At 37.9% G+C, this 21,279-nt stretch overlaps 1 protein-coding gene across 3 annotated transcripts in view; it reads right to left on the reverse strand.

The window, feature by feature from the left end:
- The window catches only part of LOC115224428 (flocculation protein FLO11-like), a 280,680-nt gene extending 259,902 nt beyond the window's left edge, over nucleotides 1–20,778 (reverse strand). For all 3 annotated transcript variants that reach the window (XM_036513307.1, XM_029795327.2, XM_036513306.1), the window contains exon 1: nucleotides 18,131–20,778. In XM_036513307.1, coding sequence (XP_036369200.1) covers nucleotides 18,131–18,754 — 624 coding nt within the window. In that variant the 5' untranslated portion in view covers nucleotides 18,755–20,778. The remainder of the gene's footprint in view (nucleotides 1–18,130) is intronic.
- Nucleotides 20,779–21,279: the final 501 nt, after the last annotated feature.

The following is a 21,279-nucleotide window of genomic DNA, read 5'->3' on the forward strand; positions in this document are numbered from 1 at the left end:
TATATATATATATATATATATGGTGTGTGTGTGTGTATATATGGGCACAGGCATGGCTGTGTGGTTAAAGAACCTCACTTTGCCACCATATGGTTTCTTGTTCAATCCCCCCAGCCTGTCACCTTGGGCAAGTTTATTCTACTATTGTCCTCAGCTGAGTGAATTTGGCAGACAGAAACTATGTTGAAGCTTGTCCTGTGTTTGTGTGCCTTCCACCATCACTTGATAACCGGTGTCGGTCTGTTTACATCTCTGTAACTTAGCTGTTCAGCAAAAGAGATCAACAGAAAAAATATCCGACTTTAAAAAATAATCACTGGGGTCAATTTGTTCAACTAAAACCTTTCGAGGTAGTGCCCCAGCATGGGCACTGTTCAATAAGTAAAACAAAAAGTTATATAATGTATATAATCATCATTTTAACATCAACTTTGCTATGCTTGCTGATTGATGTTAATTAGCTGTGATGATAATTAGCTGTGGTAATTAGATGTTAATTAGCTGTGATGATAATGTGCAAAACTGTTAATCCCTCTTACAGTCCAAAGGACTTTTAAAAAGCTGATGCCTATTTCTGGTCTCATGGTGTAAAGATAAAAGTTCCCTTGGTAGAATGCAATAAATATATATATATGTATATATATATATATATATATATATATATATATATATATATATGGGTGTGGCCGTGTGGTAAGAAGCTTGCTTCCCAACCACATGGTTCTGGGTTTAGTTCCACTGTGTAGTACCTTGGGCAAGTGTCTTCTACAATAGGCTTGGGTTGATCAAAACCTTGAGTGGATTTGGTAGATGGAAACTGAAAGAAGACCATTATATAGATGTATATATCTATGTGTGTGTTTTTGTGTCTGTTCCCCCCATCACCGCTTGACAACCGGTGTTGGTGTGTTTACCTTCCCTGTAACTTAGCAGTCCTGCAAAAGAGACCAATAGAATAAGTACTAGGCTTAAAAAATAAGTCCTAGGGTTGATTTGTTTGACCAAAACTTTCCAAGGTGGTACTGTAGCATGGCCACAGTAAAATGACTGAAACAAGTAAAAGAATATATATATATATAAATATAATTTCCAGATTCAAGAGAATCAGTTATTTGAATAATAAAGCACTAATGTCAGGTCGGTGATAGCACTATCATGTACAAACAATATTTAAGGACAAATCCGTGTTTAGTAAAGTAAACACGGATTTGTGCTCCAGTTGTGCGTACAATCACAAATGGCTGACTGAATACACAAGTTGTCAAGGTCACATATGGGTACACTCACTTCACCTACTGCACTGCATTCTATAATCTCTAGATACAAACTAATTGCAGGTTCTGAGTCAGGCAAATAATAAATAACAACACAAGAATTGTGATTCACTACAGCTGTTTCAGATGTGTTTTTTTTTATTGATGAACAGAAGTGTTACATGATACAAAAAATGATGTTCAAAATGTTTAATTCTTACTTGTATTCACCTGATGAAAACAGGGTTTTTTTGGCATGATGTAACATTTCTGTTCATCAATAAAAAAAAAACATGCTTGAAACAGCTGTAGTGAATCACAATCCAGCTGCTCTCATGTGTGTGTGTGTGCGTAGGTGCTGACATGGCTGCGTAGTAAGAAGATTGCTTCCCAATCACAGACTTCTGGGTTCAGTCCCAATGCACTGCACCTTGGGCAAGTATCTTCTACTATGGTCTAGGGCCGATCAAAGCCTTGAGCATGGATATGGTAAACAGAAACTGAAAGAAGCCTGTCATGTGTGTGTATGCATGTGTGTGCATCCCATCACTGCTTGACAATTAATGTTGGTGTGTTTATGTCTGTGTAACTTAACAGTTTGGCAAAAGAGACCGCGAGAATAAGTGCCAGACTTAACAAAAAAATGAGTACTGGGGTCGATTCATTCAACTAGAAATTCTTCAAGGTGGCACTCCAGTATGGCCACAGTCAAATGACTGAAACAAGTCAAACAGAACAGATAAAGAAAGATATGTCACCTTCCTTGGCTAAAATATTTGTCTATAGCTTTGAAGTTTGCGGGGGGGACGGGACCAAATTCCTGTTGACACTTGAGTAAATTGAGGGAATGCAGAATAAGGTGTTTTGTTCAAAGTCACATGACACACTTGCGACAGGTTTGGGGCAGAGGTATGACAGAGGATGGGGTGGGAGGCAGCAGAGGATTACAAACATCTGACTGCCTGGGTGCCAGATCAAGTGAGGACCACCGGAAGGGAAGGCAATAAAAATGACAAACAAGTGTAGCTTCAACAGTTTCTTTTTTGTTATGTTGATTTGTTTTCTGTGACCCAGGCACTCAGTGAACTCTCTTGAACGGCTCAGAAGTCGATACATATGGAATGAAATGTGGTGGGCTAAGATGGATAGGCTTGGCTTGGCTTGGACTGGGCTTGGTTTTTATTTCTTTTCTTTCCGCTGGATGATTTGTTTTTGACACACCATAAACCAGGAGAATAAAAGCTTTTGACGGTGTTCCAATGATTCATTTATGCTTTCTCTTTTTACATGTTTCAGTCATTTGACTGCGGCCATGCTGGAGCACCGCCTTTAATCGAGCAACTCGACCTTGGGACTTATTCTTTGTAAGCCCAGTACTTATTCTATCAGTCTTTTTTGCCGAACCGCTAAGTGACGGGGACATAAACACACCAGCATCGGTTGTCAAGCAATGCTAGGGGGACAAACACAGACACACAAACATACACTCACATACATATATATACATATATACGACAGGCCTCTTTCAGTTTCCATCTACCAAATCCACTCACAAGGCTTTGGTCGGCCCGAGGCTATAGTAGAAGACACTTGCCCAAGGTGTTACGCAGTGGGACTGAACCCGGAACCATGTGGTTGGTAAACAACCTACTTACCACACAGCCACTCCTGCTTTGCTGAATGTCTTTTGTATTTGTCAGTGGATTTGATAGATAGAAAATGTTTTGTGTGTGTGTGTTTCTATCTCCTTGTCTTGACTTGTGTGATAGTTGTAAATGACTGTCACCTCCATCCAAGTGGTGTCTTTTGTCTCCAGACTTCCATGAAAACCATATCTGAGAAATATTTTATTTGGAAACAGGTGAGGGTTGGTGACAGGGAGAGCATCCCATCATAGAAAATCTGCCTCAACAAATTCCATCAAGCATGGAAAAGTGGGGGTTAAAATGCAGTCTAAATATGCAGTTTTTGAAAATAAGATAGGATGGTCATTGCAGGAATGCCTTTGGCTAAAGGTCCACTCAGGGCTGCCTTGGGGCAAAATAACTACAACAAGAATCATTGTTATTGACGAGGACAATATGTTTATTGGCAAACTACTTTCATGATTTGGTTCAAGTCCCAGTTAGAACTGTTTGGCATAATCCCATTTCCATCAGTGGCATTTTTCCATTTCCCTTCATTTCATCTCCGACACTAAAAATCTAAGACTTTGAAATAATAGACGGGAAAAAATAAAATTTACAAAACGAGGTCTTTATCGACTAAAACAAAAAAAAATTACAAAGAAAAAATGAATTTAAATAGAAAATGTAAAACACAAACAAAAAAAAAGAATTTACTCCCCGTTTTCATGTCTAAACAATAGAGCAACCGAGATATTTTTAAATTCGATTTTTGTATGAAAAGATTATCATTGATCTACATTTTCAGTATGGAAGTCCTCAATTCAATCAATCACCTTGTTATATTGAAATTTTTGATTGTTTTCATTTAATTTAAGCTAGCAAGAAAGCCTTTCTACAGCCACAATAAAAATAACAACAGTTTCTAATTTTTCCACAAGAGCAGCAATTTGGGGGGAGGGGGATGAGTCGATTACATCACCCCCATTATTTCACTGGTACTTAATTTATTGACCTTGAAAGGACAAAAAGCAAAGTTGATCTCGGCAGAATTTAAACTTAGAACATGAAGATGGATGAAATGCTGTTAAGCATGGTGCCCAGCATGCTAACAATTCTGCCAGCTCGCCACCTTTTTCATAATAATAATAATAATAATAATAATAATAATAATAATAAATGCCCTGGTGCAGTACCAGGCAGTGGCTCTCATGGCTTCTGATTGCAAGTGTTATCATGTACATTGTTTTGTGTTGGTATAAAAGATGGGCTACAGCAAATATTCTGCTCAATACCATGGATTTGCTTGTCAGTTGTTTGACCTTAACCAGTTGAGCATGTCCCTTTGTGGCTGACGATATGTGCATCTCTGATCATGAGCAGAAGTAGTGGGAGAGCATCATGGCCATGTGTTGAAAGGAATTCCTAGAGGTTTGGATAATTCACCTTTGGAAACATAGGTGGTTCGTTCAACATCCTTAAATAACCCTTATTCAGGTACCTTTTGAACAGGATGGGCTACTTGACCAGAAGTAAATTCTAACTGGGCCCCACCTGCAAGGTTATGTGCTGTTTATCTTGATATGAGATCACCATGTCGCGCACATATGGCTGTGATGTATGTGCCTGGAGTACCCTTATCAGACAGGTAGTCATAATGGGTATACTGGGCTTCGTGTATTGTACCCCAGTGTCACTTTGATGGTATGCACTGCTCTCTCACTCAGTAACAATAATAATAATAATCCTTTCTAATTTTAGAACAAGTCCAGAAATTTTGAGGGGAGGGCGAAGTTGATTACATCGATCCCAGGATTTGTTTAGTTCTGTATTTTACAGACCCTGAAAAGATAAAAGGCAAAGTTGACAAATGCTGCCAATGTTGACTTGGCTTTTCGTCTCTGGAGGGAGGTGGGATGTAAAAAATAAAATTCCAGTCAAGTTTTAAGATCAATGTTATTAACTTGCTCCTCCTTCAACATTGCTGGCTTTGTGCCAAATTCTGAAATCACAATAATAATAATAATCTTTTCTACTGTAGGTGGAGGTGCGTGGCTTAGTGGTTAGGGTGTCAGAATCATGATCGCAAGATTGTGGTTTCGATTCCTGGACTGGGTGATGCGTTGTGATCTTGAGCAAAACACTTCATTTCACGTTACTCCAGTATGAGTAACACTGCGATGGACTGGCATCCTGTCCAGTTGGGGAACACATACGCCATGGAAACCGGGAAACCGAGCCCATGAGCCTGGCTAGGCCTTAAAAGGGCACGTTTATTTTAATTTTTCTACTGTAGGCACGAAGCCCAAAATTTTCAAGAAAGGTCTAAGTTGATTACATCGACCCCCTGGTACTTATTTCATCAGCCTTGAACAGGATAAAAGACAAAGTCAACCTCAGTGGAATTCGAACTTAGAATGTAAAGATGGATGAAAAGCATTTTGTCCAGCGTGCTAACGATTCTGCCAGCTTGCCGCCTTAATAATGGTTTGGAATTTTGACACAAGGCCAGCAACTTTGGAGGAGGGATAAGTGGATTAGATCAACCCCAATGCTCAGCTGGTACTTATTTTATTGACCCCGAAATGACGATGATAGTGATGGTGATGATGATGGTGGTGGTGCTAATGATGATGATGGTATTGAAAGTGTTGGTGATGATGGTGGTTAAAATGAGGACAGATGATGATGACCATGAAGATGACAATGATGATGTGGGGGGCGGTAATGATCCAAAAGTTTCATTGTAAAGTAATTAACTCTTTATTGTAAACGACCCGATTAGAAAGAAAGAAAGAAAGAGAAAAAGCAATGACAGCAGAGACAGCAGCAACACGCTCCACTGATCAGTAATGGGTCATTAGGGAATAGGTTTATGATCGATACGGAAGGGTGGAGAAATGGGTGGTGGAGCGTGGAAGTGTTGGGTGATCAAATGGGAAGTCATACATATCATATAACAACAACAACAAGACATCAGAAATTTGATTTTTAAAGCAATATTTTAATGCTTTTCACATTAAATGTGTTAATGCCCGCTCAAATATCTGAAGTGAATATGAAAAAGATGGGAGGACACACGTACACACAAAAAAATGTACATATTGTAATTGAAAGTGTTTAAGTGGAGAGCATCGATTCCCTGCGTTTATTTCTCTGGGCACCTATTTTATCTGAATGATGAAAATAGGGATTTCATTGCTTGGAGAGAGGGGATAGAAGAACTAGGGTAAAAGCGGTGGTGGGCGAGGAATGAGAGGGGGAGCTAGTGAACGCAAATGACCTGGAACCTATTTGAGAAAAAAGAATGCGGAAACATCCACATAAATATGTGAAATATTAAACATGGGAAATAAATAAATGCCATGAAAAACATGTAATTATATAAGAAAGAAAAATCGTTTTGAAAAATATTTCTTTTTAGATATGTAAAACAAAAAACAAAACAAAAAGGTGCAGGCATGGCTGTGTGGTTAAGAAGTTTGCTTCCCAACCACACAGTCTTGAGTTCAGTCCCACTGCACGTCGGCGAAATTTTTATTTATATATATATATATGTATAGGCGCAGGAGTGGCTGTGAGGTAAGTAGCTTGCTAACCAACCACATGGTTCCGGGTTCAGTCCCACTGCGTGGAACCTTGGGCAAGTGTCTTCTGCTATAGCCTCGGGCCGACCAATGCCTTGTGAGTGGATTTGGTAGACGGAAACTGAAAGAAGCCTGTCATATATATATATATATATATATATATATATATATATATATATATATATATATATATGTGTGTGTGTATATGTTTGTGTGTCTGTGTTTGTCCCTCTAGCATTGCTTGACAACCGATGCTGATGTGTTTACGTCCCCGTCACTTAGCGGTCGGTTCGGCAAAAGAGACCGATAGAATTAAGTACTGGGCTTACAAAGAATAAGTCCTGGGGTCGATTTGCTCGACTAACGGCGGTGCTCCAGCATGGCCACAGTCAAATGACTGAAACAAGTAAAAGAGAAAAGATATATATATATAGATATATATATATATATGTTTGTTTTTATATTATAATAAAAGCAGTTTTACATTAAATTGAAGGATTCACTCAATACATTTGCTAGAGCATAAATTCATTGTTCTTTAGCAAAAATAGCATTGACAGTGACTTCAAAGTTTCAGCCAGCTAAGCCATTATACACACACACACACACACACACGTATATGTGTGTGCGCAAGCCCCTCCTTGCCTTGACATTGTGTCATAGCTGTAAATGAGTGTCACTGTCCTACATGCAGTGTCATTCATTTCTAATCTACAAAACCATGTCTGGTCATCAGGCAATATTACCTTACTTGGAAACAGGTAAGGCAGCAAGCTGGCAGAAATGTTAGCACGATGGGCGAAATGCTTAGCAGTATTTTGTCTGCCGCTACATTCTGAGTTCAAATTCCGCCAAGGTCGACTTTGCCTTTCATCCTTTCGGGGTCAATTAAATAAGTACCAGTTACGCACTGGGGTTGATATAATCGACTTAATCCGTTTGTCTGTCCTTGTTTGTCCTCTCTCTGTTTAGCCCCTTGTGGGTAGTAAAGAAATAGGTAAGCGCTGGCAACAGGAGGGGCATCTAGCCATAGAAACTCTGCCTCAACAAATTTCATCTAAGCTTAGAAAAGGGCACATTAAAACAATGATGAGGACAAGGACAACAATTTCTTTTTAAAAAATTGCTAATAACTGAAATAGACAAAGGACCAAATACAATCACATACTGAGAGAAATGATTTAAGGTTACAATCCTGGCATTTCAGAGCAAAAAAAAAAGTGTGTTTAATCCTTTAATTATGAAATTTAATTTCATGGTTATTTTAGTAAGAATGTTAAATGTTTACCAAAAAATGGAATTGGCATTGTCTGCAAGTCATATAGCCTCAGTTAACTTGACATATCTCACCAGAAAATAGTTTTAAGCATGACATTCCTCAATAAAAAGTTAGGTTGAAATATAAAACTGCTCTCCACATAAATGAAATTTTGAGGAGATATTCCATTAATGCATAGCATCCAGAAAAATGGACGCAGGAAAAATTACTATTGCTTGTTAAGTAAACTACCAATTGAACTCATTTTTGGTATAGTCTGCCTCTAAACTAGTGCTCTATGAGTGAGCAGGCGCCGCGTACAAACAAACCAACTCTTTTACTCTTACTTGCATCAGTCATTTGACTGCGGCCATGCTGGAGCACCGCCTTTAGTCGAGCAAATTGACCCCGGGACTTATTCTTTGTAAGCCTAGTACTTATTCTATCATTCTCTTTTGCTGAACCGCTAAGTTATGGGGACGTAAACACACCAGCATCGGTTGTCAAGCGATGTTGAGGTGACAAACACAGACACACAAACATATACACACATACATACATATATATACATACACATATATATGACGGGCTTCTTTCAGTTTCCGTCTACCAAATCCACTCACAAGGCTTTGGTCAGCCCAAGGCTATAGTAGAAGACACTTTCCCAAGGTGCCACGCAGTGGGAATGAACCTGGAAACATGTGGTTGATAAGCAAGCTACTTACCACACAGCCACTCCAGCGCACATACACATGTACGAAACAAGTAATAGTCAATTTTTTTCCTGCATCCATTTTTCTAGACGCTGTGCATTAATGGGTTAAATATCTGACATCCACAGCAAAAAGTTTAACCAATGATAGCAGCAATGATGAGGATAATTACACTATCAAAGTTGATAATGGTACTGGTGACATTTTTTTTATTCCCTTTATATTGTAATTGGCTAATTTTAACCCTTTCACAGTGAAATCAAATTCCAGGGTTATTCCACTAATGGTGCTAAATATCTACCAACAAAATAGAATTGGTTTTTTTCTGCAAGTCTCGTAGAATCAATAAACTTGACCTATCAAAATTGAAAACAATTTTTAACTTGACATTTCTCAACAAAAGACAGACTGGTCGTATAAAACTGCTTTCCTCGGTGAAGGGTAATGAGATCTCGAGTGGACCTATCTGATTTCTGCAGAGAGAGGGTTAAGCTTAAAAACACAATGAACGGCCGATACCAAAAACAATAAAAACAAAGAAAAAGAGAGAAAGAAAGAATGAGAGAAGGACGACCCCCCTCCCCCGCATTAAAAGTCATAAAAATGAATGAAAACAGAAAAAAAAAAAGCTAGCATGAATTATTGGTTTACATATGGTTATGTTACTAATTATTGAGTCTAACGAGGAGTGCTGTGTAATGAGTGTTAAAGGGAGATGGTGACAGGGGGGGTGTAGTGGAAGGTAAGGGTACAGGTGGGGGGGGAGAAGGGACAGCAATGTAATACTATTGTTGTAAACAATGTAATTAGGGGGTGGAGGGCGACATGAAAGGTTCTGGCACCTATGGAATTGGGTTACTCATAGAATAAGCATTTCTTTAGACTTTCTATATTGTGTGTGTGTGTGTATATGCATACATGTAGTGTACATGTGTGTATATTTGTATATATGGTGAGTATATGTGCACACGTGTGTATATGTGTTTATAGATGAGTGTATGTATATTTTTGGTGATGATCTATATGCATAAAAATGCATACATATATACACTCACATGTATGTAAGTGTATATATACACATACTAGTGATTTATATATGTGTGTGCATGCTATAAACTGTGTGTGTGTGTAAGCTCGTATGTGTGTATATAGAAGGGTGTGTATATGCACATGTACATGTGTGCATGCACATGTGTGAATGTATATGTGCATGCATGTATGTAAATGTGCATGTGTATGTGTGTAAATGTGCATGCACACGTATGTGTAATGTGTGTGTGTGTGCATGAGTGTATGCATGAGTGTGTGTGTGTGTGTGTGTGTGTGTGTGCGCATGAGAGTGTGTGCATGAGAGTGTGCATGTGTGTGTGTGTGCATGAGAGTGTGTGTATGAGTGTGTGTGCATGAGCGTGAGTGTGAGTGATCATTATTTCTTCATGCAAGGACTGCAGTAATAAATTTTACCACAGTCAACAATACCACAAAAATGTTTCTGAAAAGGTGGGTGGTGGTGGGAGGTGGTAAGGGATCTAGTCCACACACACACACATACACACATTCTAGTATTGGACTAGCATTATGTTACCAACTCCCCACCACCACCACCACACCCACCTCAGACGAAGGGTGGCGTAGGAGAGAAACAGTTCATTCAGTACAGCTGATTAGATCGAACTTCCCCCCGCCCCCCAACAACAACAATGGATTAGTACTTGCTTTATCAAAAACCCAGCCCACCTTGTCTTCCTGGATAGGTTCAGAAAGCCACAAAGTGAAGCTCTAAAAGAATTTAAACTCAGAATATAAAAAGAACGGTAACTAAATGCTTGGAAAAGGGTTTCATCTGATGCTCTACTGATTTTAGCAGCAAAATTTTCCCCAAAATCACGCCTTGACCCTTTAGCATTTAAACCAGCCATATGCAGCCAAAATATTCCAACCATTTTATGTTGAAACTGGCCAGATTCGACTGCTCACACCTATCCTACAATGTCATTCTAAAAATAAACAGTCACAATCATTGAAATCTTCAAAGCTGAGAAAGTGTGTGATTAATTCAAAACAATGTGAATAAATAAGAAATGCATTTGACAAAGAAATCGGAATGCTAAAAGGTTAATGTCTTAAAAAATAATAGGATGTGTTGGACACATTTCGTTGTTAAAAAAAAAGTTCCTTTTCTATGTTTTTGTTTTCTCGTTTCTCATTATGTCTACATTTTTTCGATGTCCTATACCCAAATATGCATGTCTATATACATATATATGTAAATATGTACATATATGTATGCATATATCTATATATTATTTATATTATATATACAGATATATATATATATTATATATATATATATATCTCATCATCATCATCTTCATTTAGCATCCACTTTCCATGATAGCATGGGTTGGACGGTTCAACTGGGGTCTGGGAGGCCAGAAGGCTGCTCTAGGCCCAGTCTGATCTGGCAATGTTTCTACAGCTGGATGCCCTTCCTAACGTCAACCACTCCGTGAGTGTAGTGGGTGCTTTTTACGTGCCAGGGGAGTCTGGCAGCGGTCACGATTGGTTGGTGCTTTTTACGTGCCACTGGCACAGAAGCCAGTCAAGGCAGCGCTGGCATCGGCCACGTTCGGATGGTGCTTTTTACGTGCCACCAGCACAGAAGCCAGTCAAGGCGGCGCTGGCATTGGCCACGTTCGGATGGTGCTTTTTATGTGCCACCAGCACAGGTATCACAACTACTATTTCCATTTGATATTTATTTCGATGTTCATGTACTTGACTCAATAGGTCTCCTCAAGCACAGCAGGTTGTTCTGAAATCCAAGGTACTTTGAATGGGCTGGGGCTATGCAGAACTGGTGCAGGAAGCAGTTCGGGTCTTTGCAGTCACAGCATATCTCCAGAGATCTCGGTCCTTCGTCATTGCCTCTTTAAGGCCCAACGCTCTAAGGTCATGCTTGACCACCTCATCCCATGTCTTCCTGGGTCTACCTCTCCCCCTATATATATAGATAGATAGATAGATAGATAGATAGATAGATATATGTATGTATTTGAGTAGTACACCCTTGGTTATGGCAATAACCAAAGAGAGAGTAACCATTGGTTTCACACCTACTATCACATCTACAAATATTGATATTGCCCATTACTATAGTAGACATAAAGCTAATCATAACTTTCTGACCTGGTTATTGCCCGAACCAAGGATATATTACTCAAATACATAAAAGTATAATTACTGAAAATTTTTTCTGAATGTGCTTTTTTTTTTCTGACTTATAACAACTGACTGAGATTATAATAATTTCATATAGGGTGGCAAAGAAATTGTAATGTTGCAAACTGAATGCCTTTCCTACAGATATTATCATAGAAGCAGAAAGGCCAAATGGGTGAGGTTTGTCTTCGTGAATTTTCAGTTCAATTTTGATGACAGTCGTCTATGAAATAAATAAATAAATATATAAATATACAAATTTCATGCCTTGTCAAGTTTTATGGAGAGTCATGTATAGTTTGTCAGTCATTCAACCATGTCCATTTCCTAAATGACTGGATGTTGGGTAAACAACTAAAGACAACAACAATACCCAAATGCCACAGTTGCAGTCACACCTAGTATGTTTAAGAATTAAATTACCTATTTACTAACATGACTGATATATATATACTCTTTTACTTGTTTCAGTCATTTGACTGCAGCCATGCTGGAGCACCGCCTTTAAATGAGCAACTCAACCCCGGGACTTATTCTTTTGTAAGCCCAGTGCTTATTCTATCGGTCTCTTTTGTCGAACTGCTAAGTTACGGGGACATAAACACACCAGCATCGGTTGTCAAGCAATGCTAGGGGACTAACACAGACACACATATATATATACATACATATATACGACGGGCTTCTTTCAGTTTCCGCCTACCAAATCCACTCACAAGGCTTTGGTCGGCCCGAGGCTATAATAAAAGACACTTGCCCAAGGTGCCACGCAGTGGGACTGAACCCGGATCCATGTGGTTGGTAGACAAGCTACTTACCACACAGCCACTCGTATATAATAATTATTTGGACCTTGGGTATATAGTTAGTAGTATGCCGATTAAAGCACTTTCACCGTTTGGGCTACCTGATGTCATCCACAGTTATGATATAATTGTCACTGTATCTGCGATGGGAATTTCGCAGTGTTCGTTGAGTTTATAATGAATGAGGGGAAACAGAAAATGGAGTTTGCAAGAATCTTTATTCAACACAATGATCATTTCAAACCATCCTGCATCTGCATGATGGGTCAAAATGATAATTATGTTGAATAAAGATTCTTGCTAACTCCATCTTCCGCTTCCCTCATTCATATATTATAAATATATATATATATATATATATATATATATACACACACACACCACGCACGAATTATTAACTTCATTCAGTCCCATAGTCTACTATAGCCTTGGGCCAACCAAAGCTTTGTGAGAGGATTTGATTGACGGAAACTGAAAGAAGCCTGTCGTATACGTATATGTGTGTGAGTGTGTGTCTGTGTTTGTCTCCCTAACATCACTTGACAACTGATGCTGGTGTGTTTACATCCCCGTAACTTAGCGGTTTGGCAAAAGAAACCGATAAAATAAGTACTAGGCTTACAAAGAATAAGTCCTTGGGTCGATTTGCTCAACTAAAGGCGGTGCTCCAGCATGGTAACCGTCAAATGACTGAATATATAGCCCAACAGGTCTCCATACTAGTGAGACATGGAAGAGCATTGTAAAGATCAACAGAAAGGTAGATAGAGGTGCTCCATCAATGATACTGGAGAAGGATAAGATGACTTGTGGTATTTATTCCAGCATTTCTTTACATTATATTTCAATGGTAAACTTAATCCACTGTTTGGATTAATACCAGCTGCTCTTTGTGTCTGAGTGCCTTTAGTAGAGTTCATTGTAATGCATACATTCAGGTTAGGTCTCTATTTTCAGGATAATCCTCTCCTACCAGTCTTAGAAGTCTTGAAAATATAAAGTCATGGAGATTGCCCTTCCTTTCCTAACCAAATATTCAAATGATTATAAAAATAATGATTCTTCTTAATTTTGGCTCAAGGCCAGCAATTTTGAGGGGATGGAGTTAGCCCATTACAATTAACCCCAGGACTCGATTGATAATTTATTTCATCAACCTGAAAAAATGAAAGATGAAGGGCAAATCGACCTCAACAGAATTTGAACTCAGAATGTAAAATGTCAGAAGAAATGCTACTACACGTGTTTACAATTCTGCTTTCTCTCTGCCTTGATTGGTTTCAGATTTTGACACAAAGCCAGTAATTTTACAGGGAGGGGTAAGTCAATCAAATCAACCCCAGTGTGCAAATGGTACTATATGTTATCAACCCCAAGAGAACGAAAGATAAAGTTGGTCTAAATGGAATTTGAACTCAGAGTGTAAAATGTCAGAAGAAATATTACTCGTTCACTCGTCCTGCAATAATGGTTTCAAATCCTGGCACAAGGCCAGAGATTTCAGAGGAGAGGTTAAGTCAATAACATCGATCCCAGTGCTCAACCGGTACTCATTTGATCGACTCAGAAAGGATGAAAGTCAAACTCAGTCAAATTTGCACTCAGAATGTAAAAACGGAAAAAGATGCAAAGAAATTTGTCTAATGATTATTATTATTATTATTATTATTATGATTTCAGATTTTGGCACAAGGACAGCAATTTTGGGTTAACTCAATTACATCGACCCCAGTGTTTAACTGCTACTTATTTTATCAACTCCCAACAAGACGAAAGGCAAAGTTGACCTCAGCGGAATTTGGACTCAGAACACAATGACAGACAAAATGTCCGGTGTGCTAATGATTCTGCCAGCTCTCCACCTTAATAATAATAATAAGATTTAGGTCCAAGGCAAGCCATTTTGAAGAAAGAAGATTAAATCGATTCAACTAACTTCTGTGCTTAATTAGTACTTTATCGTATCGCTCCACTCCACACCCGGCGTGATGAAAAGCGAAGTTGACCCCCACAGGATCTGAACTCAGAACACGAAGAGTTGAAAGAAATTCTGCAAGATGTTTCGTCCGGGCGCTCTAACGATTTTGCTTTAATAACGATAATAATTATCTCTAATATACATACTACGCTAGAAATTTTGAGAGGAGGGACTTTAACTCAACAAGATTGACTGCTATATTATTTCATCGATTTCAAGAAAGGATTTAATGGCAAAGTTCATCACAACAGTGTTTTTAAACATAAAAATAAAGAGTCAAAAGAAAGATTGCAAGTCATTTTGTCCGACGCCCTTACGGATGATGAGACACACATTGCGTCTGTGTGTGTGTGTTCGTTGGATATGAAAACCTTGTTTTCACTCCGGCCAGCTGGTATGTTGAAAAGAGTGGTTAACGGAAATACTTGGCACATTAAGGACTTCCCAAGATTATGAATGAATGAATAAACACACACACACACACATACATATATATATAATTACGACCTTTGAATTAATTAATATAGTTAACTCTACTTCAAGAAGTGTCAAGTACTTTGGAGTCTGTGAAACACCCTCATTCCTACGAAGAAGAACATCCTGTTTGCAATAAATGAAGATAATTACTGTTTTCTTTTAAATTTGATGAGGATTTTAGGCTCGCGCATGTCTCTACCACATAGACAATATTACGACATAATCTAAAGAACATATGTCTATAAGTGTATCACATCTTCAGTATTTCTTTTTCCATGACAATTTTATCAGGGTTCGTTAAACGAACCTTTTACCAACACTGTATTTTCGTGACTCGAACACTCGGCTCTTTAGCATTTCGTATACATAGATGAATGTAAAAGGTCAGACTGAATTGAACATTTACAATAGGATAAACTTAAAAGATCATTATATACATAAAAATAAATGTCATGTAAGCCCGTGTCAATGATATGACAGTGTGCTTTGTCTAAAAATAGAGCTTAGAAAATATATGCTAAACAGAATAAACATGATATCACCGTGAGCTTTAGAACGTCACAGAGGAAACACACTTTTGCTTTAAGCAGGGTGTGAAGAAATAAAGGCAATATAGTCTGTGAGGGGTGGACAGTCTAAATTCTTACTGTATCATTGCTCAAGTGTGTTTTATAAGTGATAAAATCTGCCTTTTATCATAAGAGATACAACCAAAAACACCTCCATCCTCAGAAACAACGGAAAACAGGGCCTTCTTAAAAGCATTATAATCCATCCTGGTGCAAAACAATGCACTGAGGCACCGACACGTACAAAGTCGATGTACACAGAATAATATTGGACTCCTAGATTCGTGGGACCGCCAGGTTGGTATTTAAAGTGTTACACTTTTGATACCAACCCCAATCGAGACAACCCCCTGGTTCTATGGCACAAATTTCCTGTTTTAAACTGATCTAAATTAAAATCTTGCAGCAAAGTTTCATGTTACGTTTGTGTCCCAAATATCAGCTTTATAAATAAACAAATTTATTTGACTAAATTCTACATTATTTTCAAACTTAATCATAACAAAACCAGAGCATTCTAACAGAAATATTGTAACAAAAGCTGATAGGTGGGAAAATACCTAATAACATATAGAATGATCAAGAAAATAGGGGGAAACAACGTGAAAGGAATACAAGATTTAAGAAACCCTGGCTGGCTTAAGAGACCAGCAAATGTTAATTAAGGAGGTTAAAGAAGCAAAGGAACATATGTGGAAGAGATACAGGGAGGGAATAAGGTGAGGAGGAGGGTTGACCCTCAAATAGTAGGCATCTTAACACGGAAGCAGCGATGGGAATTGGCTTTTGATCTTCGTATTTTACTCTGGAAAGACTTTGCAAAACCGTGATGGTGTTTAGTCTGTTTTTAGTCCTTGTAAACAAGACTTTGCTTGAAGAGTTACAATATGTAACTGTAGAGAATATCTATTACCAAGACGTAGTTTAAATGCAGTAAACAAAAATTAAATCATCAATTTATGAATCTTGTGTACCCTCAGTAAATCTGGGCCTTTTCGGCGGAGGTAAAGAATACGCACACCACCAGTTTTCGGCGTAACCCCTAACTCCTAAACCTCGGTTGTGCATATTCTTTACCTTTGCCGATATTCTACTTTTCTGTATATATTTTTTCCTATCTCAAAAACACAAGACATACTACTGTTCCCACGTGTGAACAATACAATACTTTTGAAACAGAACGCAAAAGATTTCGGTCTTATGTCTTGTGAGTTTTTTTCTCACCATTGAACGAGTGCCGAATTAACCATTAAATAAATATAAACACGTGTTTAGGAAAACCAAAGAAATTAAACTGAGTTTCCCCCCACAGCCGAATTTACTATGCAACTTTATGGCAAATGAATTTTGTTTTTTAATGAATTAAGTGTTGAAAATTTGCAGTTTCTTCTTGCCTCTGTTATCAACGAAATAATTCATGTTCAGTGCTTATACTTCGGGTTAAATAAATATATTAAAGCGCATTATATCTAACATAGTCGTAGGTCTGACACGAAGAGAAAACAATTTTTAATCTATTATTTCATAACACTGAGTCCTTTTATGCGTTTAAAGTGTTGTCAGGTATACAAATGAAGGGTCATCGGGGGATGCCATTATCGGGGCGGGCTTAAGGCCTCGGTTGGCCTTGATCCAGCTCTGCCTTGCACCCAACAGCTATGGGGCTTGTAGTTTCTCCTGCAACACTGCACGAAGAAAAAAAAAGGGGCAAATGCGGATAAAGGGGACGGTAAAAAGTTACTTGATGCAGAAGCATGGCAATTCACACATCATGTATAATTGCTTGGTTGACTTGAAACAACACAAAACACAGCTGCAGGGTGAAGACAGAGAGAAGGGAGTCAAGAACGAACGGGGGAGATTCACTATCGCAAAAAATAAATAGACAGGGTTTTATACTTATTATTATTATTTCATTTACACTTAACAAGGTAATTTGGTATTCTGTGGACAACGAACGAAATCTATTTGAATGTTTCAAAATTTTCTTTGTGAGTAATTTGTTTACTTATATGTAGTGGACAGACAGGCTGAATATGAAGGAACTTTTGTCACAAACTATTCTTGGAAGGTGGTTAATCTTGTTAAATAAACGTAAGCTCTGAGTCATACACGTAAGGTGACAAACTATTTTGCTTTTCTTTGCTGTTTTTTGTGCTATTAAAGCATATTAATTCTCTATAATAACTCCAATGAATGAATGGATTTGTGCGAGAATGTTCAACATACATAGCAACAGACTACGAAGGACAACACAAACTTCAAATTATATATATACCTACATATATAGATTACACATAATCAATACAGGGAGGTTTTCAGTTAATGACACGGAGATACAAGGCAGTCTCATTACCTGGCAGTATCCGTAAAACAATTTAGTTACTATAAAATAATGAGCAGGTGTGGCTGAATTCAGTATAAGTTTAAATGTTTATTTTTCGCAAACTGTCAAATTTACTGAGGATATTTTGCGTGAAAATTTCAGATATGTACATTTATTACAATATAATAATATATGTATTAATGATAAATCTCAGAGCAATATATGTATTGTAACCTGTAAAAAAATAATGTCCAGTAGCATGTGCGTATGTATGAATATTTAAGATAAATAAATGTCAGCTAGTTGTGGGACTTACCATTTCATCGAGGGACTTCAAATCACAGGTAATAATCTGTTTCCTGGGAGGTGGTGGTTCACCGGCTAGTTCTGCTTCGATTTCTTCTTCCATTTGTACAATTGTGGGGGCCAGCATGCCAAACTTGGCACCAACCCGAGCCACTTCCAATAAGCAGAGAACCACACTTCGTTCATTTTTTCGTAAAACCAAATCATCGGTTTCGAACCTGAGAACCTCCGGTATTCCCAGTTCTCGACACCACGATATAAAGTTAGACACATTATCTCTGGCCTGAAAAGTCTGTGCTTTCACCTCTTTACGAAATTGAATCTCAGTTTGAGGAATATCACGTATGAACTGAGATTTGGTAGAGAGTCTCTTTTGTTGGTCCAGGGCGAATTTTCGGACTTCGTTCGCATGCTTACACAATTCGACCCCGGTCTCTAAGATTTCGAAGAAATTATCTACGTTGATGGACTTTTTATAGAGACAGGTAAACCAGTCTGCCAGATCTTCCTTCATGGCATAAAGATACTCATCTTTGCTTTTAAATGGTTTGAAAGACTTGGGTTCCAGAATCAGGATGGTCTCTGTGCTACCAGAGCCTGGGTTCGGGGACGGATATGTATCGGTGCTCTCCATGGCATCTGTCTTCTTTTCTAATCAAACGTGTTCGACACACATCGTGTGTACGGCGGTCGTGTATGTGCAATGGCAAAACTACTGCGGACTAAGGTACCCAACATAGCGATGACGTACAGTGGATAGATGTTATCGTGAACATCAATCAATCAAATCAATAACGACCAAACAATTTTAATTTAAGCCGAAATCACAGCTATCAGTTAATCCCGTGTATTTTGCATCATCCCAATATATATATATGTATATAATATGTGTATATATATATATATACAAAGAGCAAGAGAGAGAGAGATGTCACTCTGTCTTTTTAGAGATCAAACGTTCGTTTGTGAACGGGAAGTAGTCGTAAAGCGTCGAGACTATATGTATACATGTGTAAATAATAATATATTTTACCTTCTTCATACGCACATGTAGAGGAATATAAAAGATGATGAATAGATATTATTTAGGATTGGAGCTAAGTTTTTTTCTTTTTCTTTTTGTTTTCTTTTCTTTCCGTGGGTGTGTATGTGTGTGTTTTCACTGTTATGAATGAATCAAGTGTTGAGTGAAAGAAGGAAAATAAGACTTTCCTCTTTGCAAGCGATCATGTGCGCTACCAAATTGTGTAGCAGTAGTTCATTCATTTCGGGTGACGAGCAACTGCGTCAGAGTACACACACACATATGCACGTATATGTATACACATATACACACACACACACACACGAAAAAAAAACCTCATTCAGAACGGGTTGTGCCCCAATGCTCGTCTGTGTGTGTGTGCATGCCTGTTTGTGCATAAGTGCGTGTGTGTGTCCAGGGCAGAATGATCTGGGGTCAGACGAGAAAGAATCAGCTAAATCCTGCGAGTAATAAATGGATAAATTAAGATAATGCAAAGGTTTCTTAGCACCTAGTTATTTAAACACGACTGTGTTGCTATGTCTGTGTGTGTGTGTATATATGTGTGTTGAAATATACGGTAATAATACACCGATTATGTCTGTATAGTTGTATCCATGTGAGTGAGGGTTTGTGTACATACTTGGATATACACATAGTCACTCTGTCTTCCACACATACACGTCGAGTATGGGTGTGGACAGAATCTGTGAGTATTTATATATTTATTATGCGATTTAGATCAAGAGCCGGACAGATTTGGATCCGGAGTTTAATTAAAACTAAACAATTAACAACGATGCGTTGCTAAAACCACTAACAAGTCGAGAATTAATTAATGTAGGAGAGACAAAAGAAATGGTTAGAGATCCCTTATTTTATTCATGTTTTTAAATGAAGATTTAACGAGAGAGAAAAAAATTCAATAATGAAGCTCGTTAGGAAGGGATCTTTATGATGAACAGTGGCTGGATAAAATATTACAATAAAATTAACAACTGTTTTGACATGTTGTTCCTAAACGGTTACAAAATTTGGGAAATTTTGGTGAATTTCTTGCGGAGATTATCACATAAAGGAATTCCAGAATTTAAAATAACAAAATTGTTTAAATTAATCTTTAAGAATGAGAGATGTGAACCTATTTTAATAGAGTAAATTAAATATTTGGTTAACTGATGAGAAATTGACGGAATAAAAGAAAAATTGAGAAGAGAGATGAGACGTAGATAGATAACGCGTGTGTGGAGTGTATTAGAAATAAAGAGAAGAGTGTCGACTTGTTAATGAATAAATAAATATTTAATTAAATATATAAATAGAGAGATAATTAAATAAATTGAAAGGGAAGTCGTCGAAGAAAATTACAAACTGATGTTGTCAGCAGAATGGAGTAAGATGAAGATGACAAACTGGTTCTAATGACAATTCTTTTAAAGCTATTAAATGAAGAAGAAAAAAAACACACACATACAATACATACACACATGTAATATATTTTGAGAGACCCGGCTGATTTAAGTTCGATTAAGTACTTCGATGCATTTCAAAAGAAGACAGAAAGAGGAAATCTGTAGCCTTCGTCATTACCGCCAGTTGTTACGACATCTCTCCGTTGGAAATTGGAAGGAATGTATGAGTAAATACAGAGTAGTTTCAAAATATAACACACGCACACACACACACACTATGGCAAGCACTTCTTTACTCTTTCTTTCTCTCTTCCTCTCTTGTTTATTCTCTTTCTTTCTCTTCCTCTTCCTCTCTCGCTTTTATTCTCTTTCTTTCTCTCCCTCTTCCCCTCTTGCTTTTATTCTCTTTCTTTCTCTCCCTCATCCTCTCTCGCTTTTGTTCTCTTTCTTTCTCTCTATCCTCTTTCTCCTCTTCCCGCTCTACATTCTGCCTCTTTTCCCCCACTTTCTTCCTTTCTCTTTCTCCCTCTCCGTTTTCTCTTTCCCTTTTTCTTTATCTCCTCTCTTTCCCCCGTTCTATCGCTATCTGCTGTTTCACACTCACACACACACACAAACACACATACAATTGTTTTCTCACTTTCTCACTCTTTCTCTAACACACACGCAAACACTTGTTTCCTTTCTTTCTTTCTTTCTCACGTACTCATTCTATCCCGCTTT

This window comes from Octopus sinensis, linkage group LG25 (genome assembly GCF_006345805.1).
Source record: "Octopus sinensis linkage group LG25, ASM634580v1, whole genome shotgun sequence".
Lineage (NCBI taxonomy): Eukaryota > Metazoa > Mollusca > Cephalopoda > Octopoda > Octopodidae > Octopus > Octopus sinensis.